The sequence below is a fragment of the Coregonus clupeaformis genome, unplaced genomic scaffold (genome assembly GCF_020615455.1).
Source record: "Coregonus clupeaformis isolate EN_2021a unplaced genomic scaffold, ASM2061545v1 scaf0618, whole genome shotgun sequence".
Taxonomy (NCBI): domain Eukaryota; kingdom Metazoa; phylum Chordata; class Actinopteri; order Salmoniformes; family Salmonidae; genus Coregonus; species Coregonus clupeaformis.
In genome coordinates, this window is record NW_025534073.1 from 239,619 (window position 1) to 263,775 (window position 24,157).

The 24,157-nt window shown below is 43.5% G+C and overlaps 1 protein-coding gene across 1 annotated transcript in view; it reads left to right on the top strand.

Moving 5' to 3' along the window:
- Nucleotides 1-24,157, top strand: part of LOC123485228 (trinucleotide repeat-containing gene 6C protein-like) — a 40,740-nt gene that overhangs the window by 131 nt on the left and 16,452 nt on the right. Inside the window, exon 2 of the mRNA XM_045216136.1 lies at nt 6,794-7,114. Coding sequence (XP_045072071.1) covers nt 6,794-7,114 — 321 coding nt within the window. The remainder of the gene's footprint in view (nt 1-6,793; nt 7,115-24,157) is intronic.

Sequence of the window (24,157 nt, forward strand, 5' to 3'; positions counted from 1 at the left end):
ACTTTAACTTCAGTCTCTCATCTGATCTTATTTTCAGATCAGTATCTATATACAGTATTCTTCCATGACAAACTTAACATTAAAGTGTTAAATTGTATTAATTCACTAGCTGATCTGGTTCTGATTAAGCCTGGTATCTATATGACTGAAGTTACCTGTAAGCAACGGATGTTTTTTTTTGCCGACATTGACTGTCATTCATTGGTCTGCATTGTGAAGCTATGCAGTAATGTATTGAGCTGTATTGCACGCTGCCATCATGGTAAGACCATGACATATCCCATCCTTTCTGAAGGCTGCATTCTATTTTTACATCCACACCATCCCTGAACCCTATATGCCACATTATTCAAGTCAACACTTGTAGTGACTTGCTTTCCAAGACCTGCCACTGCTGTGAAATGGGGCTGAACACTTTCCCTCCTGAATACAGCCCATTATAACAGAGAAGACCTACTAATGAATCTCTCCCACCTACCCAGAGCTAAGACATGTATGTTTTCCCCCCAAACATTGGGCAATAGTAGCCTGTTTAGAGCAGTGTGACATGTTGTCGAGGCCTCTGGTATGAAATCTCTCCATTCAGTTCATCTCTCTGGACAATTTAAAGACTAAGCTATGGAAAAGCCTATAATTGTGTGTTTGTGTGTGTGTGTGTCTCGAGTGTGTTTGTGTTTGGCCATGTTTGATGAGTGTTTGGCCACTCCTGAGTGGCGCAGTGGTCTAAGGCACTGCATCGCAGTGCTAACTGTGCCACTAGAGATCCTGGTTCGAATCCAGGCTCTGTCGCAGCCGGCCGCGACCGGGAGACTCATGGGCGGCGCACAATTGGCCCAGCGTTGTCCAGGGTAGGGGAGGGAATGGCCGGCAGGGATGTAGCTCAGTTGATAGAGCATGGCGTTTGCAACGCCAGGGTTGTGGGTTTGATTCCCACGGGGGGCCAGTATTTTTTGTTGGTGTAGCCAGCCTACTTTTCTCCAGTAAAATGCAAGATTAACTTCAATCAAAACATTAGGAGATGTAGCTGGCTACAGTCTTTCTATGATAAACATTAGAAATATGATGGCCATGCATTGTTTTTGCAAAAAATACCTTGCTTTTTCATTGTAAGCTCATTTACTTGTGTGTCTACTAGCCAACTAGCGTTACCTTCTGTCATCTGATGAAAATTAAGCTATTTTCTGCAGAATGTGTTGCACTAATGTATTTTCTGTAAAGGAAATCTATAGTTGCACCACCCTGATCGCTATTGAAGCAAAAAAAAACACTGACTTTCAAAATAAAATGCAGGTGAAATGGTTTGAAAAGAGATTTCTTTAATTGTCTGCGTTTTGAAAATGCAGATTTCTGAACTCTAACGCGACCTCTGGGGTGGGTGGGGGTGTGTGTGATCGTCTATTCCATCAGAAAATGAAGGGCTCTTTTAAAGTGTAAAATGGGATCCCATTCCCTTCCTCTGTGTGAGGCAGTAGGGGCCCAGGGCCATAGTTTCATGTGCATATTTGATGAACTGGGAATCCACACAGCGCTCTCCAGCTGAGGACTGTGTCTCTTACCAAACAGGCTCGTCACACAGCTTAGAACTGTGTAATCTCTATTTATTTTCTCTCTCCATCTCTTCTCCTTTTTTCCATCTCTTTCACTGTATTAATCTTTCAGATGAGCACATTGCCAGGTTTTTTCTCTCTCGCTTAACCACACCTCATGGACGCTGTCTGTGTTTATTTTGTTTGTCTGTTTGATCAAATCATATTTAGGGCTGAACGACATGCATCCTGTCTCGCTCATTCTGATATCCTATCCTCAGTGGCATAGCATTAAGTAGTGTTGGGTTGGGTTGAGTAGTGTTAGGTTGAGTAGTGTTGAGGACTGCAGCGGTTTTGTTTGTCTGTTGTGTATGTTTAATCAAATCAATCACTGAGTGCTGAATGACTGCAGCTTGTCTCTCTCTTTCATGATATCTTCATGTCATCACAGTGGTGTAGCATTGAGCTGATCTGAACACAGCAACGTTCAGTCGGCAACAGTAAACAGAGGCCATTGCACAAATCCACCCTGATTAACACCAGATTATTCTCCTCTCAACCCTGGGAATCAAATGACATCTCTCCATCACCCTTAAGCCAGTGTTTCATCACACACACACATCATGCAAACTCTGTTTATTTGATGCAGCAATCACCGGTGTTAAAATAAACCCAATGAAAGGGGGGGGGGGGGGTGGATCAGGGATAATCGGCATTCTTTGTATTTGTGTGTGTAAAGGGGGGGTTAGAGAGGAAGAATAGTGCTCTAATTGTAAGTGGATTAGAGGGAGAGCTGAATTCAGCCAGTGAGACTCCGTGACTATAGCACGTACAGTGGAGAGAGAGAGACTCGGGGAGTGTGACTATGTGACATACACTATTATCTGCAGTGTTGTGATTGGTGTAGCCAGAGAACAGACCGCTAGCCCCGCCTCTCCCCTCCCTCCATCCGTCCCCAGTGCTTCCAGAAGCCTCTACGTCAGAGAGACGGCCATCACTCTAATACTGTTGTTCTATTTAAAGGCGGGACGTAGAATACTCCCAGTTTTAACAGGAAAATCCCCTCTGTGAATCAGCAGCAGCGAGAATTAGCCAGAGTAATTTATATGGCTTCCATCTGCTTGGCCTAATGTAGCCACCATGGCTAGGAACAATGAGGAATGGATGAATGAGGAGAGATGGATGGAGGGAGAGGTACAGAGAGAGAAATCCGATGCTAGGCGCGCTCGAGCTTTCCTGCCTGGTTCCTGTGCTGCAGGCAGGCTGAGGTTGAGGTAGTGCTGGAGCTGGTCAGGGGGCTGGCGGCAACAGCTGTAGCCCACAATGACACTCTGCTGCTGGGGCAGAGGGAGCAAAACAGACCTTCTGATGGAGAACCGGGGGGAATATGTGTGTGCAATGCATGTCTCTCTCTCTTGCGCGCTCTCTGTGACTGCTTGTGTATGCGGACGATACTGTTGTGTATTCTGTTTCCCCTTCTGTTGACAAGGCTCTGTCTGATCTTCAGTCTGCCTTCATTGATTTACTGTAAACCTGTATTGACCTCAAACTAGTGTTGAATGCGGGTAAAACTAATATATATGTTTTCTAGGGCACAAAATAATGACTAATGTTTTTAAGCATCTGTACCTTAGATGGTGCCCACATTGATCGTGTCCCTGTAGATGACAAGATCTTGAAAAAAAAACCCCACTGAGTTAACTAAGAAGTTGAGAATAAAAATGAAATGAGGTCTAATAGTAGAAAGCAGATCATTCTAGAATACGGCGATACACTGAAGCCATTAGATGCGCACTACGCATTATCACAGCGCACTACGCTTTATTACGGGCGACAGGTTCCGTACACATCACGAGTCGCGAGCACTAGTGTGGTCACGGGGGAATTGCAGTGGGGTCACCCAAAACATTACATTTTGGGGAGGAACAACAAATTAAGAGTGGAGATTATTGTATGGGACAAATATACAAAGGATGCAAATTTCGGTAAATGTTGCTGCCGACTAACTAACCCTCATTAACCGGTCAACAAACGATTACATTTTTTCCAAACCGTAAAATGACATGACCAACAGAAAATACTATCAGAGATCTGTATATAATGACGAGATGCTTATGTTTACGCCCTAACAATGGGAGTCGTCCCATGGCGGGAAGGCAGGCGACAAGCTTAGGCCCAAAATAAGCCCATAGCCCACATTGGACTTATTTTGGACAGATTTTAGTGAGAGTGAAACCTCTCGCTTTGCCTCTTCCTCTCTAATACTATGCATGCATACAAGGACTGGACATTTTTTCATTAAGAGCTTAATGGAAACATGCAACAATAGCAAGCCTATCGTCTTACAGTCAAAAGACTATAGCCTATTATTGAACATGCAACTCATGTAATGAAGCAGCTAATAAAACGTCATTTTCAAACATTTGCCAAAATGCAATTCGTGGAAAAATCTATTCTAAACAGCGCACCTAATGCGAGCAGTTCCATATGTGACAGAGATGAAAATCTCTGTTAGAAACTTAAAGGTGGAATCTAATAGCAACTGCTATGATGGGTTGCTAATGTGACTAGGATTGTGCCTTTGGCTTCTGGACAATGAATGAAAGTTCATATGAAAACCAATAAAAAGGAGATGAATGCTGGTTAATGGCATGAGGAAGTCTTTATAAAATAATTGCCTCTACGTTTCTATGGATGGATTTTTGCAAGGCTACTTTGAAGCAAGGTAAGACATGCCTGATTATTTGAAGTAAAGTGAAACGTTCAGGTGGTGGGTGACGTGCTGATAGTCAACGGTAGGCAGGCTATAGCCTAGGCATTCGATTTCACTCCAGTAGCCTACACCGGCTTTTTGAGGAGCTACTATTGCGCTGTCTGACAGGTGGTAGGCTGTTCCGCTCCTTAAACTAGGCTCTGTATGCTGTGCGCGTGTGTTAAATAAAATGCATGACGACCAACAAAAATACACATGAGCCAATTTAATTCTACAAGATTATGCAAATTAATCTATAGACTGATAAGCAAGACCGGTCAAATGTATTTTCGTCGGCTAACCGATTAACCACTAACATCCCTGATACAAACATATTTGAGAAAGATTATTTGAAAAATACAATATCATTGAGTAAATGTATTTATTGGTTCTTTGATAAGAGATGAACATTTGATGAATTGAAGGTTGTTTGTGGATGTGAATATAAAAAAATAAAAATAAAATGTTTTGTCATTTGATTTGGGGTGGGGTGGGGTCGCCAGAATCTTTGCCAAAAAAAATGGGGTCTCAGGGATGGAGAACTCTGGAAATTCCTTAGTCTCTACAGAGTTAGGTACATCTGGTTTTAGTTTTTTTGCATTTTGTGCAATAATCTCTAAAATTGGATGAATTGGTGCCTCTATGGCATTTCAGATGGCTTATTGAGGACCTTTTTAATGTAGAATGTGTTTGTTTTCTATGACTGTTTTGTATCTCTGCTTTGCTTTTCATATTGTATTAATGTGTATATTTTTGTAATTACAGGGCTTTTCTTTATAAGAGACCTTGGTCTTAGCATGACTCCCTGTTAAAATAAAGGTTAAATAAATGTTTTTGGATGACACCATTCTGTCCTCTTCCCCATTACTGTGGGCCTCCCGGTTACGTAACTGTGTGTGTGTGTGTGTGTGTGAGCTGTTAACCGTTTACTGCACAAACATTGGACCGCGGTGCCTTATTGCTATTATAAACTGGTTACCAACGTAATTAGAGCAGAACCACCCAGTTTGTAATGAGCTATTTACTATGTGAAATATTTTGTAACAGGATTGTTGCCGGTCTCTCACTTTGATTCTCTCGTACTGTAAAACACAGCACAATCTCACGCTGATTTGTTTGGCTTCCGGTCTGTGTGGCTAGAGCCAGCTGTTTTTACTAGTGTTGCCATGCCTGGTCTTTCTCTCTTGCTCCCTCTGGCTGTGTGATTTAGCTGGCATGTCTTTGTTTAGGCTACATCCCACTGCTGTCAATGTGTGTATGTGAGCATTCCTCTTTTCCCAAGTTAAGACATGTATTTTTTTATTTAAATCACAATTTTGTTGATATGTTTTTCGGGGGGCAGAATAACAATAAAACAGTGGAACAAAAAAACTATCATAAACAATGAATCAATAAGCTGTTTCTAAGGAATTTGTCAGAGTGGTGTAGTCAGCTTGTTTTTTAGTAGGTCAATGTTTTTTAACCCTCACCATGTTTTCTACTCAATACACTTACACATACATTTACATATTGGTAATTGAGCAGATGCTCTTATCCAGAGCGACTTACAGCCTCTCTTTTACTTGGTATAATAGGTTAGCGCTCTGCTCCATACGTGTGTCCATTTCAGGTGGACCTTTGTAGTGCCAGAAAATAAAATCATCATTTACTAGCATGGTAAAAATTATGATGCATTTCAATGGCAGAGCAGCAGTAGGCTCTTTGCTGTCTATCACAGGTATTATGTAAGCACCAGTACAGAGATTATGACCAGAATACATCTCTTTCCCATAATGCACCTGGTGTGTTGCCTGTCGTTCCAAAGCGTATCCTCTTGCTACTTGGCCTCTCCTCTTTACGGATTGAGCCCTGACCTTTTGAGCACTTCCCCTCTGTTGCTAATACTTTAGATGCTAGCCTCCAAAACTGCTAATATTGAGCCTGGAAATTAATGACTACAGTATTTAGCATGCTAGGCTGCTAAACAGCTAATACAGTTGAGGCAATAAATGAATATAGTACTTAGCTAGCATGCTTAATGGTGCTTGCTAGCTATTACTGAGCTGAGGAAATTAATGAGTTGAGTACTTAGCTAGTATATCATGCTAAACAGTGCTAGCTAGTTTATGCTAATGCTAGACTGAGGAAGTGGGTGAGTGGAGTTTGTCATAGGGGCTGGAAGCGTAGACATAGATGGTCAGGGTGGAATGTAAATGGGAGAAAGGACAAGTCACGGCTAGGTCAGGAAGATGGATGGGGGGGTTACAGAGGGAAGAGTAGCTCTAAAACTGGCCTCTTTTTCCAGGGTTAGGATGAGGTTGCCCTTATAAACACTGATCTAAGATCAGTTGGTGGGCTTTCCCTTAAGCTTACTAATGGCTATGGTTAAGCTAGAGGGATGGGGAGCTGATGATGGCTCAGTATCATCAATAGACTGCTAAGCATATGGATGTGTTAATGTGTGTGTCGAATAACTCAAAACATCTGCTTCTGCCTGGTGCCCTAACCTCCTGCCTACTCTCTCTCCCCTCCACAGTGACAGACTCAGCCAAGCTCGGCCCCACCCCTCCTCCTCCCCCCGCCAACCCCAGTGTCACCCCGTCTGTGCCCCCCCTCACCACCACCAGCAGCAGTGGCAGTAATGGCAAGCGCACCCCCTCCAGTGCCCAGCAGCAGTCCCAGCCCTCGCCCGCCCAACAGCGTTACCCGCCAAGAGAGATCCCTCCGCGCTTCCGCCAGCAAGAGCACAAGCAGCTGCTGAAGAGGGGTCAGCCGCTGCCCCCCGGGACCCTTGCAACTGTACCAGGACGCCCCGAACCTGACTCGAGTCAGATATTCTCTGGTGCATCGCACACAGGTTAGCATTTACTTTGAGCTTTTTCCTTTGTGACCTTTTGACCTCTGGGAATGGTCCACAACCCTTGTGCCCTGAGGCTAGACCTTGAACTCTGAACTTGACCACAGTCAACAGTCCAACTTGCTTTCTCTATGATTATGTATTGTATTTAGTGGAGCTTTTTTTGGATTCCGATCTTATATTGATGATAGTTCAAGTGTTTTCTCCGTATTTTGATTAGTCTGCCACTTCGCATTCTCCTTTAGTGTGTTCCATTGTTGTGTGTTTCATTGTTGTTGTTACCTCTGCCTGTTCCCTTGGGTTTGCTGTGTACCGCGCCGTGCTTCAGACTGCAGTCTAGTTCACCTGCAGGGCTGTGTGCACCGCTGCTGTGGGAGGATCTGTTGTTTTGTTCATTGTTTGTTTTGAATGTGCTCTACCTGGCCTGGGATTCTAAATAGAGAGAGTAAATTACAGCAGGCAGCCACTGTGGAGGGGCGGAGAGGAAACACAGCTGGCGTGTGTGTGTGTGTGTGTGTGTGAGAGAGATTTGATCTGATTTAAACACCCTGAAGACAACTCTAAAGATTTCAACTCAGTCATTCTTAGTTTCTGTCAGTAAAGTTTGTCTGCAGGGTTTTTTCTGCATAGAAAAGTATTGGGCGGGCCGCCTAATAGTGTTGCATGGTATACCGACTCTTCTGTGCTCTTTTAATACTACAACATGAAAAACGGTTCGGTACTAGAATTAATTTTTACTTCTGTCAAATGTGTCTCATGGATCAAGTCTGTCTATCAGCGCAGCCGATGTCCACCTTATAGCGCGAGCGCACCGTGCCTGCTCCACTTAGACTGCAGTGGGAGTCTGGGCTGCATCTTGTTAGCTCCCCACTCATGCTGCACAGAAGTTAACACACTTGAATGATGCAACACGGCATGTAGAAATGTTGAAACTGTTAATTACTGTTTGCAAAACAATGTCCATACGCTCTAGAACACTTTTATAATGCAAGAAGATACAGGTAGCTTCCAGATTTGCAAGCTAACTATCCTTACAGCTGAAGCCAACAACTATTCACTTCTCTAGTACTTTGTTTGTAATAATATACAAACCATAATGCAAAATATACTGATTGCAAAGATGATTGTCAACAAAACTTTATTCATTCACTTAATCGGTCTCTCCAAAAGATGATCTGTTGCCTCAGCGAACTGACTGTGTGTATGTGGTCCTCTGTAGCTCAACTGGTAGAGCACGGCGCTTGTAACGCCAAGGTAGTGGGTTCGATCCCCGGGACCACCCATACACAAAAATGTATGCACGCATGACTGTAAGTCGCTTTGGATAAAAGCGTCTGCTAAATGGCTTATTATTATTATTATTATTATTATTATTTTTATTATTATTATTATTATTATTATTATGTGAATATGACTCCGACGGGCCGCCCCCCTTTTGCCGCGTGAATGACAACATTACTGGTTAAAGAGACAGCACTCACTTTTATAAATAACCTACTTCTATGCAAATGTGGTTGATCAGTACAAGAAAATAAGGCCCAAATGGAAGGGAAACCGATCATTTGTCGTCTGTTGCCCCATGAAATCAGACTAAACAAGCTCAATAATGCATGCAAACACTCCTATTGAATATACATTCACCTGTATTGTGAATAGGCCTACCCAGTTTATCAATAGAGATAAAAATAAATAAAATGTGCACCCCTTGGGGTACCGAGGACCGAGTTTGGGAAACGCTGGATTATGCGTACATGACTGTCTCTGAAAATGTTTGACTTAAACATTTCAAATGTAACAATATTGAACTCAAAAGATGCCCAACGATTGAACAGTTTATCTGTCTGGATCAAGTGCCATTCTGTGACTTTGGCTAACATGCCTTCTTTTTTTGCTGTGGTATCATTTTGGTATTGTGATGGAATCGAGTATTGTGATATTAAACCTGGAATCAAAGTCAGAATTCTAGTATTGTGACAACACTACTGCCTACATGTTTTTTTTCGGGTCGCCTACAGTGCCATGCAAAAGTATTCATCCCCCTTGGCGTTTTTTTCCTATTTTGTTGCATTACAACCTGTAATTTAAATGTATTTTTTTTTGCATTTCATGTAATGGACATACACAAAATAGTCCAAATTGGTGAAGTGAAATGAAAAAAATAAGTTTACAAAAATTCTAAAAAATAAATAACGGAAAGGTGGTGCGTGCATATCTATTCACCCCCTTTGCTATGAAGCCCCTAAATAAGATCTGGTGCAACCAATTACTTCAGAAGTCACATAATTAGTTAAATAAAGTCCACCTGTGTGCAATCTAAATGTCACATGATCTCAGTGTATATATATATACCTGTTCTGAAAGGCCCCAGAGTCTGCAACACCACTCACTAAGCAAGGGGCACCACTAAGTAAGCGGCACCATGAAGACCAAGGAGCTCTCCAAACAGGTCAGGGACAAAGTTGTGGAGAAGTACAGATCAGGGTTGGGTTATAAAAAAATATCAGAAACTTTGAACATCTCACAGAGCACCATTTAAATCCATTATTAAAAAATGGAAATAATATGGCACCACAACAAACCTGCCAAGCGAGGGCTGCCCACCAAAACTCATGGACCAGGCAAGGAGGGCATTAATCAGAGGCAAAGATAACCCTGAAGGAGCTGCAAAGCTCCACAGCAGAGATTGGAGTATCTGTCCATAGGACCACTTTAAGCCGTACACTCCACAGAACTGGGCTTTACGGAAGAGTGGCCAGAAAAAAGCCATTGCTTAAAGGAAAAAAAATAAGCAAACACATTTGGTGTTCGCCAAAAGGCATGTGGAAGACTCCCCAAACATATGGAAGAAGGTACTCTGGTCAGATGAGACTAAAATTGAGCTTTTTGGCCATCAAGGAAAACGCTATGTCTGGCGCAAACCCAACACCTCTCATCACCCAAAGAACACCATCCCCACAGTGAAGCATGGTGGTGGCAGCATCATGCTGTGGGGATGTTTTTCATCAGCAGGGACTGGGAAACTGGTCGGAATTTAAGGAATGATGGATGGCGCTAAATACAGGGAAATTCTTGAGGGAAACCTGTTTCAGTCTTCCAGAGATTTGAGACTGGGACGGAGGTTCACCTTCCAGCAGGACAATGACCCTAAGCATACTGCTAAAGCAACACTCGAGTGGTTTAAGGGGAAACATTTAAATGTCTTGGAATGGCCTAGTCAAAGCCCAGACCTCAATCCAATTGAGAATCTGTGGTATGACTTAAAGATTGCTGTACACCAGCGGAACCCATCCAACTTGAAGGAGCTGGAGCAGTTTTGCCTTGAAGAATTGGCAAAAATCCCAGTGGTGAGATCAAAAGAGCTAATTTGCAAAGGTGGCTAAAGTATTGATTGGGGGGGTGAATAGTTATGCACGCTCATGTTTTCAGTTTGTTTGTCTTATTTCTTGTTTGTTTCACAAGAAAAATATTTTGCATCTTCAAAGTGGTAGGCATGTTGTGTAAATCAAATGATACAAACCCCCAAAAAATCCATTTTAATTCCAGGTTGTAAGGCAACAAAATAGGAAAAATGCCAAGGGGGGTGAATACTTTCTTAGGTCTAAAACCAGACCTAAAGTATACACACAAGATAATGGACCTATGTATTTAAACAAGATCGTCTTTGAGAACTAACAATCACCAAAATAAAAGCTAGACAGTCAGGGACAATCTAAAATGAAAACAATTATGCCTTCAGGAGTATTTTTGTCATGGCATGGGGCCTCCATTGATTTTGTTATAATGTTGAGGCCCTCCGATTAGCATAAGCCATGGCAAAATGTGTAGAATTGCAGGAAATGTGCTTTAAAACTGCAAATCTTTCTCTCAGCGTCATGGCAAAATGTGTAGAATTGCAGGAGATTAGCGTTAAAACTGCTTATCCCCACCAATGGCCCCATTTTGATCCAGAAAAAATGGCTGTGTGTAGTGTTTCAAACGTTCAGTGTTTCAGCAGGTCAGATATTTAATAGTTTGTAGAGTCTAGATACATTTCCTGTTAAGATGTAATGTTTGTCCTTCATTTCCTTTTTCTGAAAATGTATGGTACTTTTTTTCTTGTTTGCTGGTTAGAGGGAGTCTCTGAGTTCTGTTGTGTGTTAGTACTGTCTGAAGAGTTTTGAGTTGTGCTGACCAGAGCTATTTCCTGTAATGGGAGGTGGAGCTATGAAGACCTGGCAGGGCCTGAGTGGGACTGATCTGGTACAGATAGAGAGGGGGAGCAGGGTAGAGGAGGAAAGAGGTAGCGAAGGGTAAATCATTGGTGAGAGGGAAGAAGAGAGGTGGACAGAGAGAGGGATGTTTTATTTATTTTTAGTGATATTGTGTGTTGTCCTTTTTACTCTTGCAATGTTATGCCTCTTGGCCAGGTCATTATTGTAAATGAGAATTGGTTCTCAATTGACTTATCTATAATATATAATATATATAATAATAATATAATAATAACTTATCTGGTTAAATAAAGGGGGGGGGGGAGTAATAGAGAGTTGAAGAGAGAGAAGTTGGGAGTGGGGACGGGGACATGGAGAGTAAGGACATCTGAGCAAAATGAGAGCGAGAGGCCCAGTTCTGTGGGCTGGGTGACTCATGGCTTACGGTAAAAGCTCATGATTCACTCCACCCCTTTGGCAGACTTCTCTTCGCTCGCTCTTTCTCTTTCTCTGTCTCTCTGTCTGTCTCTCTTTCTCAGGACAGCAGGGATAGGCTAGGGATACATTGTAGCCAGAAGATGGTGCTGGACCAGCATACAGCTCTATCTCCTCTGACACGCTACACTACAGTACAGACACCTAGATGCATACATAGGTCTAGCCATGCATATTATTGCCTGTGTTTATGATGGTACTGAGGATGACCACTGGCTACTGGCCAGCTAACAGACACATCAGGCTCCATGTGTGCAGCCCTGAGCCCCCACTACAGGTTCTAGAGAGAGGTCCCCTATTTCTGATGTCTGTCTCTGTCTGCCGTAGCCCTTTACACTCGTAAGTGATAAGTGCCTAAATTGGAATGAAGTGGATGTACTGTAACATGCTATACAAGATGTCAGAGGTCAGGGTCTCTACTTCACAGCTCTGTATGGGTTTTGACTGACAGCCATTCTGAACTTGAGCACCGAGCGGGACAAGAAGTTGCCCCCATCCCGACCGCATTTTTTGTTGTCTGAATAAATTTAAGAGGACTCTATGTATTTTGAAAGATGAGACGTTGAGGATTATGATAAATACCGCTTTGATGTCATACAAGCAAGCCGAACACCCGTGAGTCCAAATGTGCACTTCACATTTCCATATCATAAAATTAACGGAATATACAGTGTCAACGTTTATGTTCACTGTATTCGATGTACAGTTACAAGATTACGTGGCGTTATACCCTGGGTTGTCCTGAACAGAATGAGCTTATGTTTGTTGTATTGTAAAGAACATTTGCCACGGACCACGCGTCTGAATGCACTCATGACTCCATTCTATGCGCACCAACATTACCATCTGCTTCTCTGAATTGCCTTGGATCGTGTAAACAACAACTGTAATTGTGTGATGGCGGGGATGCAGGGATGTGTTCCAAACCAAACAACTACAAGTGTGCTTGCGCTCGTTCCTCAACGGCACAGCGAGGAGAGCTAATAAATGCACCTTTTCGTTGAAGAAAGTGCATTGAAATGACTTACTGTGCACACTTTGGAGAGGTGTGTGTGTGTGTCTGTGGTCACTTGGAGACACACGTTTGAACTCTCACTCAAACCCTTGTCATTTTTTTGTCTTATGTTGCACCTACCCCAAATTAACATCTTACTGGGTGTATCCAGAGCATTTTCAGAATTCGTTGTCAACAAATGTGGCGAAAAGGTCAGTAAATGTGAAATGCACATAAATAAGGCTGTGACGGTAATTGTAACTGACAGTTATGGATGAAGACCGTCATGAAAATAAAATAACCGTCAAAACCATTTAAATAGGCCAACATTCATCTTTGGAAAAACTTATTTTTTTATAACTTTATTTTAATGTAGATAAACTTTACTTAATAGCGGGGGTATTTACTAATGACTATAAGGAATTGTTTTGCTAACTTAGTCTGTCTATTAAACTGTCTACATCTCCTCTTTCCAACGGTGGTTTGATGCGCCAGCAGCTAGTCCGCTAGATGCGCAGGGGTGTAGAAGTGCTAGCTTATAGGCTGTGACACTTGATGTGTGGACTTTCTTTTATAGCCTACATCGCACATTTTCATTGCTTGCTAGTAGATAAATAAATCTGTCTTCTTTTAAAAAAGGTTGGATGTGTCTGACTATTCAGGCCTGTAATGCGTCAGTGTTCAAGTGGACAATGCACCAATCCTCTCCAACCTGCCATGGTATAATTTGATACAGAATCTTTTCTTAATTTATAGACTAATCAACGCTGATAAATAGGCTATGGACGTTGCGTGTATTTGTTTCTATTTTAATGATAGTATGAAATTGACAATCACATAGCTCTCTCTCCTCTTCATACTTTCCTTGTCAATTCATTATCTTATAGCCTACTTTCGGAAAGCCTAAGGTAGTCCTAGGTTTTTTTAATACGTTTTAAGGAAGGGAGAAATATTTGCTCTTGACTGACAATACTGGTGGCTTTGATTGACGGGTCCTTTTTACGGGGGTGTGCGTGTGTAGGTTCGCTGATTCTCTCTACTGGCCTATATGTCCATTCAGAACGTTTTCTAAAGTAGCCTGTCTGGAATCCATCGAATAAGAATCAAACGCTCCTGTCATGATTTAATTTTGTAAAAGGCCTATTTTCAGTAGCTTAGGCTACATTATTTCTCTCATTGCGGGGGTCCTCTCTTAATATTTAGAAGTAATAACCTAAATAATAATGAAGTGTATTGGCTTGTTTCAAATATGTTTATTAATTAAGAAGCATATCCATGTAGAAACAGAATTGTAACCTTCCCTTTTTACATAGGGCTTTATAGGCCTAAGACAACAGTAACATTTAAACAAAATGGACACAAAAAATAAATGAAAAGGACAAACCAGTAACTTAGTGTAACGCAACACTGAAATTGCACGTTTCTTTTGAGTCTGATAGCCTATGTGTTAAATTGTCAATACGAAAATGTGACAATCCTCTCCAATCTGACATTTCTTAATTTGAATACTAGACTAATATTTAGAGGTAATAATAACTTGAATAATGAAATGCTATTGATGATAAGAAAGTGTAATGGTAATAGTGAAGTTGCAGAGAAAAGCAACGTGTTTCTTTTGAGTCTATGCGCCAATCCTGGTTGGCTTGGTGAATTACCGTAACGTCAAATTCCAACACCGTCACAGCCCTACACATAAAATCAACTGTGTAATGTTTGGATTCCGTCTTGTCAGGTGAACTGTTGTGTCCTCACTTTTTAGTCTAATAATTTCCCCATAATCTCCAAACGGTTCTCTTTTGATTGCTACCATGGTTCTGCAAGAGGGGATTGATTGTCTCTGCTGTAACCAAAAGCTTGATCTTGCAATCTAGCCACGTAGTTAGCAAACCAAATGCATAGCTGGAGCCCTAACCTGTAGATAATTTTATTTAGCACATCTTAAATACTTAATTTATAAGCATGCCCCGGTATACTGTCGGTATTTCAAAAATACCCTGGTATACAGTATACCGCCCAAGTCTAGTAGATGCTACTGAAGTTATAGGCCAATTAGCTCAAATCCATTATAGCATAGATGCTATCATGCTACTGAAGCTAATAGGCAAATTGCTAATGTTTTGTATAGTTTTGAACAGAAAGCAGATGTAGGCCAGACTACTACTCTTAATGTTCTGTTTAGTCTGATGACGTCAGAGGGGTCTGGGATTCCCCTTACAGAGCGATGCACTACTATCTCATCACCTTATAGCCATCTTCTCCTCAACCACAAGGCTCAGTCTGAGTCCAATGGAGGGGTGTTTTACTCTGGTTTCCTTCTCAGCTCATCATAGTTTTCACTTCTGTCATCCATTCACTCATCCTCCCATCCTCCTCAACCACAAGGCTAGGGATGGGCATGGTTAATCGACTGTTAGCAGGGTGCGAATTATGGGGGAGCTCCCCTGAATGAGATGTTAGCTCCCCTAAATGCAACACAATTCCAACTTTGGGAGGGGTCTCTAAATTATGCTAATTTAACTATTCTGCTATTTGTTTAAAATGCAGTGGTAAATATATTTTACAGTGGTAAATATGAAAATAAAAGCTTCCAAATGAAACAAACACCCCCACCTCTCTGTCATGGTTTAAACCATTTATTTCTATGTTGGTGGTACTGTCCATTTACATTTAAGTCATTTAGCAGACGCGACTTACAAATTGGTGCATTCAATTTAGGATAGCCAGTGGGACAACCACTCCTTTTTATTTATGAGGAGGGGGGGGGGGGATTACTGTTATACTATTCCAGGTATTCCTTAAAGAGGTAGGGTTTCAAGTGTCTCCGGAAGGTGGTCAGTGACTCCGCTGTCGTGGGGGAGCTTGTTCCACCATTGGGGTGCCAGAGCAGCGAATAGCTTTGACTGGGCTGAGCGGGAACTGTGCTTCCGTAGCGGTAGGGGGGCTAGCAGGCCAGAGGTGGATGAAAGTAGTGCCCTCGTTTGGGTGTAGGGTCTGATCAGAGCCTGAAGGTAAGGAGGTGCCGTTCCCCTCACAGCTCCGTAGGCAAGCACCATGGTTTTGTAGTAGATGCGAGCTTCAACTGGAAGCCAGTGGAGTGTGCGGAGGAGCGGGGTGACATGAGAGATCTTGGGAAGGTTGAACACCAGACGGGCTGCAGCGTTCTGGATAAGTTGTAGGGGTTTAATGGCACAGGCAGGGAGCCCAGCCAACAGCGAGTTGCAGTAATCCAGACGGGAGATGACAAGTGCCTGGATTAGGACCTGTGCCGCTTTCTGTGTAAGGTAGGGTCATACTCTGCGAATGTTGTAGAGCATGAACCTGCAGGATCGGGTCACCGCTTTGATGTTAGCGTAGAACGGCAGGGTGTTGTCCAGGGTCACGCCAAGGTTCTTTGCACTCTGGGAGGAGGACACAATGGAGTTGTCAACCGTGATGGCGAGATCATGGAGCGGGCAGTCCTTCCTTCCCCGGGAGGAAGAGCAGCTCCGTCTTGCCACTCAGTAGCACTACATTTCAGCCTCAGCTAAGCTCCTTTATGCATAGATTTTCCTTTGTACTTACTCATTTTCTCAATTTGTTTGCCGTACGTCCATGATAAAAATAGCCTTTATTCCAATGCAGTTGATTTATCATTATTTGCTTTTGTCAGTCAGCTGTTTAGAGCGCTCATTGCTTTGTTTTTCAGGTGCGCGCGGTTACTGGTGTTCTCCGTGCCATCGGTGGCCAGAAGTATTAGACCATTTATTTAGCTTGATTATTTTCTATCAATATTTGTTTTCTTTCCTGGATCAGCTGATGAAGGTCGACCAATATCACTAGACAACTAGCCTATAGCTAGACACCAATGCGCATCCAATCCATCCAACAAGTATACTTTAATGACAGTAGGCCTATAGTTTACTCTTTCGGTTAGAAGCATTTGATTTTGCAATGGCATAGGCCTACATTATTTTGGATTTGTGTGCCCATGAGAACTGTTTTCATGGTGAAATGTAATTAAATGTTACGTAGGCATAGTTATTAAACTTAAAGTCAATTTTCCGAGATATCGAATATCCATGATTCGTACAGGATTTAAGTTCAATGTTCTAATTCAATTGTTAAATGCTTAATAACGACAAATAACACTCATGAATGTAAATAAAATATAATTTTACTGGTCACATACACATATTTAGCAGATCTTATTGCGGGTGTAGCGAAATACTTGTGTTCCTAGTTCCAACAGTGCAGTAATATCTAACAATACACAACAACAGAATGGAATTAAGAAATACAGTTGAAGTCTGAAGTTTACATACACCTTAGCCAAATACATTTAAACTCAGTTTTTCACAATTCCTGACATTTAATCCTAGTAAAATTTCCCTCTCTTAGGTCAGTTAGGATCACCACTTTATTTTAACAATGTGAAATGTCAGAATAATAGTAGAGAGTGATTTATTTCAGCTTTTATTTCTTTCATCACATTCCCAGTGGGTCAGAAGTTTACATACACTCAATTAGTATTTGGTAGCATTGCCTTTAAATTGTTTAACTTGGGTCAAACGTTTCGGGTAGCCTTCCACAAGTTTCCCACAATAAGTTGGGTGAATTCTGGCCCATTCCTCCTGACAGAGCTGGTGTAGCTCAGTCAGGTTTGTAGGCCTCCTTGCTCGCACATGCTTTTTGAGTTCTGCCCACAGATTTCCTATAGGATTGAGGTCAGGGCTTTGTGATGGCCACTCCAATACCTTGACTTTGTTGTCCTTAAGCCATTTTGCCACAACTTTGGAAGTATGCTTGGGGTCATTGTCCATTTGGAAGACCCATTTGCGACCAAGCTTTAACTTCCTGACTGATGTCTTGAGATGTTGCTTCAATATATCCACATAATTTTCCTTCCTCATGATGCCATCTATTTTGTGAAGTGCTCCAGTCCCTCCTGCAGCAAAGCACTCCCACAGCATGATGCTTCACAGTTGGGATGGTGTTCTTCGGCTTACAAGCATCCCCCTTTTTCCTCCAAACATAACGATGGTCATTATGGCCTAGACTAGATGACATTTCCCCATGTGCAGTTGCAAACCGTAGTCTGGCTTTTTTATGGCGGTTTTGGAGCAGTAGCTTCTTCCTTGCTGAGCGGCCTTTCAGGTTATGTCGATATAGGACTAGTTTTACTGTGGATATAGATACTTTTGTACCTGTTTCCTCCAGCATCTTCACAAGGTCCTTTGCTGTTGTTCTGGGATTGATTTGCACTTTTCGCACCAAAGTACGTTCATCTCTAGGAGACAGAATGCGTCTCCTTCCTGAGCGGTATTTTTAAAAAACATTTTAGTCATTTAGCAGACGCTCTTACCCACAACCCTGGCGTTGCAAGCGCCATGCTCTACCAACTGAGCTACACGAGGCTACCGGTATGACGGCTGCGTGTTCCTATGGTGTTTATACTTGCGTACTATTGTTTGTACAGATGAACGTGGTACCTTCAGGCGTTTGGAAATTGCTCCCAAGGATGAACCAGACTTGTGGAGGTCTACAATTTCTTTCTGAGGTCATGGCTGATTTCTTTTGATTTTCCCATGATGACAAGCAAAGAGGCACTGAGTTTGAAGGTAGGCCTTGAAATACATCCACAGGTACACCTCCAATTGACTCAAATGATGTCAATTAGCCTATCAGAAGCTTCTAAAGCCTTGACATCATTTTCTGGAATTTTCAAAGCTGTTTAAAGGCACAGTCAACTTAGTGTATGTAAACTTCTGACCCACTGGAATTGTGATACAGTGAATTATAAGTGAAACAATCTGTCTGTAAACAATTGTTGGAATAGTTACTTGTGTCATGCACAAAGTAGATGTCCTAACCGACTTGCCAAAACTATAGTTTGTTAACAAGAAACTTGTGGAGTGGTTGAAAAACAAGTTTTAATGACTCCAACCTACAGTAAGTGTATGTAAACTTCCAACTTCAACTGTATAGAAATATTAGGACGAGTAATGTCTGAGTCATGAGTGTAAATGTGTATGTGTGTGTGATGGGATGTATAGACATGTAAAAGTTTGGGAGGGTCTTAAGGGCCAAGCCACATTTCTTCAGCCTCCTGAGGTTTAAGAGGCGCTTTTGCGCCTTCTTCACCACACTGTATGTGTGGGTGGGCCATTTCAGATTGTCAGTGATGTGGATTCCTAGGAACTTGAAGCTTTTCACCTTCTCCACTGCGTCCCCGTCGATGTGGATGGGGGCGTGCTCCCTCTGCTGTGTCCTGAAGTCCAAGATCAGCTCCTTCGTTTTGATGACGTTATTTTCCTGGCACCACTCTGCCAGGGCCCTCACCTCCTCCCTGTAGGCTGTCTCATTGTTGTTAGTAATCAGGCCTATCACTGTTGTGTCGTCTGCTAACTTGATGATTGAGTTGGAGGCGTGCGTGGCCACACAGTCATGGGTAAACAGGGAGTACAGGAGGGGGCTGAGCACGCACCCTTGTGGGACCCCTGTGTTGAGGATCAGCATAGTGGAGGTGTTGATGCCTACCTTCACCACCTGGGGAAGTCCGTCAGGAAGTCCAGTTGCACAGAGCGGGGTTCAGACCCAGGGCCCCCGAGCTTAATGATGAGCTTGGAGGGTACTGAGGTGTTGAAGGCAGAGCTGTAGTCAATGAACAGCATTCTTACATAGGTATTCCTCTTGTCTAGATGGGATAGGGCAGTGTGCAGTGCATTGGCGACTGCATCATCCATGGATCTATTGGGGCGGTATGCGAATTACAGTGGGTGTCGGGTAAGGTGGAGGTGATATGATCCTTTAACTAGCCTCTCAAAGCACTTCATGATGACAAGTGAGTGCTATGGGCCGATAGTCATTTAGTTCAGTTACCTTCGCTTTCTTGGGTACAGGAACAATGTGTCCGTAAACACTCCAGCCAGCTGGTCTGCGCATGCTCTGAGGACGTGGCTAGGAATGCTGTCTGGGCCGGCAGCCTTGCGAGGGTTAACACGCTTAAATGTCGGCCACGGAGAACGAGAGCTCACAGTCCTCGGGAGCGGCCTGTGTCGACGGCACTGTGTTATCCTCAAAGCGGGCGAAGAAGGTGTTTAGCTTGTCCGGGGAAAAAAGAGGTCGGTGTCCGCGACGTGGCTGGTTTTCCCTTTATAATCTGTCATTGTCTGGAGTCCCTGCCACATATGTCTTGTGTCTGATCCGTTGAATTGCGACTCCACTTTCTCTGTACTGACGTTTTGACTGTTTGGTTGCCTTACACAGGGCATAACTGTACTGTTTTGTATTCGATCATATTCCCAGTCACCTTGCCGTGGTTAAATGCTATGGTTCGCCCTTTCAGTTTTGCGAGAATGCTGCCATCTATCCACGGTTTTTGGTTTTAATGTGTTTTAATCGTTACAGTGGGAACAACATCCCCTATACATTTCCTGATGAACTCGGTCACCGTGTCAGTGTATACGTCAATGTTATTCTGAGGCAACCCAGAACATGTGCCAGTCCGCGTGATCAAAACAGTCTTGAAGAATGTATTCCGATTGGTCAGACCAGCATTGAATAGACCTTAGCACGGGTACGTTCTGTTTGAGTTTCGGCCTATAGGAAGGGAGGAGAAAAATTTAGTCGTGATCTGATTTGCTGAAGGGAGGGCCTTGTAGCCATCGCGGAAGGGAGAGTAACAATGGTCGAGAGGTTTTGAAGCGCGAGAACTGCAGGCGATGTGTTGATAGAGCTTCGGTAGCGTTTTCCTCAGATTTGCTTTATTAAGTCCCAAGCTATAATAAATGCGGCCTCAGGATATGCAGTTTCCAGTGTAGTTCCTTGAGAGCCGTTGTGGTATCGGTTTGAGGGGAAATATACAAGGCTGTGACGATAACCGAAGAAAACTCTCTAGGGAGGTAATGCGGTCGGCATTTGATTGTGAGGTATTCTAGGTCGGGTGAACAAAAGGACTTCCTGTACGTTACCACAATCACACCATGAGTATTTAATCATGAAACATACACCTCCGCCTTTCTTCCCGGAGAGTTCTTTATTCCTATCCGCACAATGTATTGAAAACCCAGCTGGCTGTATGGACAGGGACAGTATATCTGCAGAGATCCATGATTCAGTGATTATTTATTTTTTTAAGCATAGTGTACAGATGTAGGATCTTAATTTGAGCCACTTTGCTACAGCAGGAAAATAATCCTGCAGCAACAGGAAATGTGGATTATAATTAATGGACTTTCTTGTAGCGGTTGATACATTTTTCGTAAGGGAAAATCAAGTCTGAAATTTCAGTGGAATTACAACAGGGTGATCAAATGAAGAGCCTAACGGCACTCATATTTTTCCATTAGCGTGTTTTTTGCATTAACGCCTCTGCACAAAGCTCCATCCCAATGATACTAGCCACAATTCTACAGTGTAGTAGTCATCTAGCAGATTCTTATTTTACCCAGAGCAAGCTGAAACCACTGCATAACACTGGAAGCCGAAGGACCCCAGCGATAGGCGGCCATCCTAGTATCTGTCTGTTGGTGTCTCCCTCTCTCGTTTAGCTGAGGACCCAGCCTGTCCTCTCTGTGGCCCAATGCCCGCCAGTGGTGTTACCAGATTGTGTCCCGTCGTGGTTGTTGTGTAAGACAGTCTCTGTCCTCCCTCACACCGCCCCCTCCCCTCTGCCCCTCTAACCTTTCTGTAACCGTACGGTGACGGACTCCTCACATACACACTACTGGCACGGTGGGTACTGTATTATTAGAAGACCTGTGCCACCTGGGGCTTAGTCAATAGGCATTTGTCTCAGCTCTATACTTCAGATTTCTATCTATAAATTGCACTCCACTGAATCTATTGGAACAGGTATGGTCAATAATACAAGACTAGGTGGCCTTGAACAAACTGAGACAAACATAAACATCCAGCTGTCTCTACTTCATAGTAGTCAAAGCAATACAAGGCCATCCCTGCTATCAGTTGTTTACCCAAATGACAGTTTATTGTCATGGTAACCTCAGTGTTTGCATGGCCTGAACATGGAGCAGTGCTTTGCTTTGTTTTCATCTCAAACCCAATGTTTGTTGCTCTTCTGTAATCAAGATGATGTTGAAAAAAGTCTACCACTCACTTGAGGAAGTTGCAGCTTTTCTGGGTAACCTCTGCTAATTGCGCACTATGTTGGCTTGTGCCTTGAGTGTTGACAGGACAGCACACAATAGAGTTGACCACGTTTTCATCTAATATTGTTGCTCTATCATTAGACTGTAGGATAGACTAATCATGGGAATGGTAGAGGAGGATGGATGGTGGGGGTGCAGCAGGGTGTGTGGGTGTGTGTGTGGTAAAGAATGGTGTGTGTCGTTTGTCTGGTTGGCAGGATTGAAAGAGCAGCTGTCTTTCTCTCTACAAGCCTCTCCTCTCCTGCCCCTGGAGGACTTCATTAGGCCTGGACCAACCCATCTGAGACCTGACTAACACATCCATCACTTCTTCACTCCCTCTTCCACTCCTCTTCCACTCTTTCTCTCCTTCACTTCTTTTTCTCATTCTCTGTGCTGACTGGGACTAGCCAGCTCTCCTCCTGCTTTCCCTCACTTTCACTCTCTCCATCTCCTTATCTCCCTCACTTTCAAACTCTCTCTTTTCCTCAATCCCTCAGACCCTCTCTCCTCCCTCCCTCCCTCACTCTCACCTTACAAAACCCAACTTGTTGAAACAAAACAAAACGAAAAACTACAAAACAAAACCTAAACATCCACAACAGCAATGTCGAAGCTGAGATTGCAATTCGCCATCCATCCACGTGGCCGGGAAACAGCAGCGGGGTAGTGGATTGGGGGTTTGAGTAAGCGCCATCAAGCCAGTTTGTATGAAGGGCATTATTTACACAAAAAGCACCAATCAGAGGGGCTTTGATGACCTCACTGCACGTTGACACATGGTGGAAAAGGCTGGGGCCTGGGTTTCCACATAATGAACCACTGTTCTTCTGGTGGGACTTTGACGTATTGTGTGTTTTGGAGCAGTAGAGGCTCGTTTGTAAACAATACCCACCTTCAGTTAGCCTAGGAGCTGCTGCTGTTACTGCCTCTCTTTTGCAATCCTCTAGCTAGTGTCCGATAGTAACCTGGCTCTAGCTAGCGCCAGATAGCAACCTGCCTCTAGCTAGCGCCAGATAGCAACCTGCCTCTAGCTAGCGCCCGATAGCAACCTGCCTCTAGCTAGTGCCTGATAATAACCTGCCTCTAGCTAGCGCCTGATAATAACCTGCCTCTAGCTAGTGCCGATAGTGACCTGCCTTTAGCTAGCGCCTGATAATAACCTGCCTCTAGCTGGCACCAGATAGCAACCTGCCTCTAGCTGGCGCCAGATAGCAACCTGCCTCTAGCTAGCGCCAGATAGCAACCTGCCTCTAGCTAGCGCCCGATAGCAACCTGCCTCTAGCTAGTGCCTGATAATAACCTGCCTCTAGCTAGCGCCTGATAATAACCTGCCTCTAGCTAGTGCCCGATAGTGACCTGCCTTTAGCTAGCGCCTGATAATAACCTGCCTCTAGCTGGCGCCCGATAGTAACCTGCCTTTAGCTAGCGCCAGATAGCAACCTGCCTCTAGCTAGTGCCTGATAGCAACTTGCCTCTAGCTAGTGCCCGATAGTGACCTGCCCCTCCTCCTCCTCTCTTTAGCTCTCTTTTTCTCTAACCCCTCCTCTCTGCTGTATCTCTCTCTTCTTCTCCTTGTCTTTGCCACACTTTCCCTTTCCTCCCCTCCCTCCCTCTATCCTCTATCTCTCTCTCCCTCGCTCTGTCACTCCAGACCACACTGTGTAAAGACAGATGTTTAGCTCTTCTTGGCCTCCTGCCCACCTCCATGTGAGCTTCATTTCATGTGTTTATGCTGTTTTCCATGCAGCCATTGAAGTGGTGTTGTTTCTCCTGGCCAAACTGGGGCTGTTTGTGCTTCAGGGAGCTGCTCTGGTATGTGTTGTGTAGTCCTGCTGCAGACTAGTCTGTCTCTGTTTGCGTCAACTGTCGGCATACTATAGGAAATCATTGTGAAGCAGGAGGGGGAAGGTTGTGTGTGTGTGTACGTGTACATGCATATGTGTCTGGATGCATATGTGCATAGAATGTGTGTCTGCATACCTGCATATGTCTGGAAGCATTTATTGTCTGAGTGTGCGGATGAACATGTATGTATACGTGCATATGTGTGCACTTTTGAGTGTCATTCCAGAACTCAGCGATGCAGCAAAAGCTCTGCTTTTGTCCATGTCCTGCTGCAGTTATGGTTTTGGAGAGGCTCCCATTGTGGCCAGGCTGTGCTCAATGTAGATGGAGTGGTCCTGGCTAAATATTTAGTGACGACTCCAAAAGCATGAAAGAGGAGGGAGGGAGC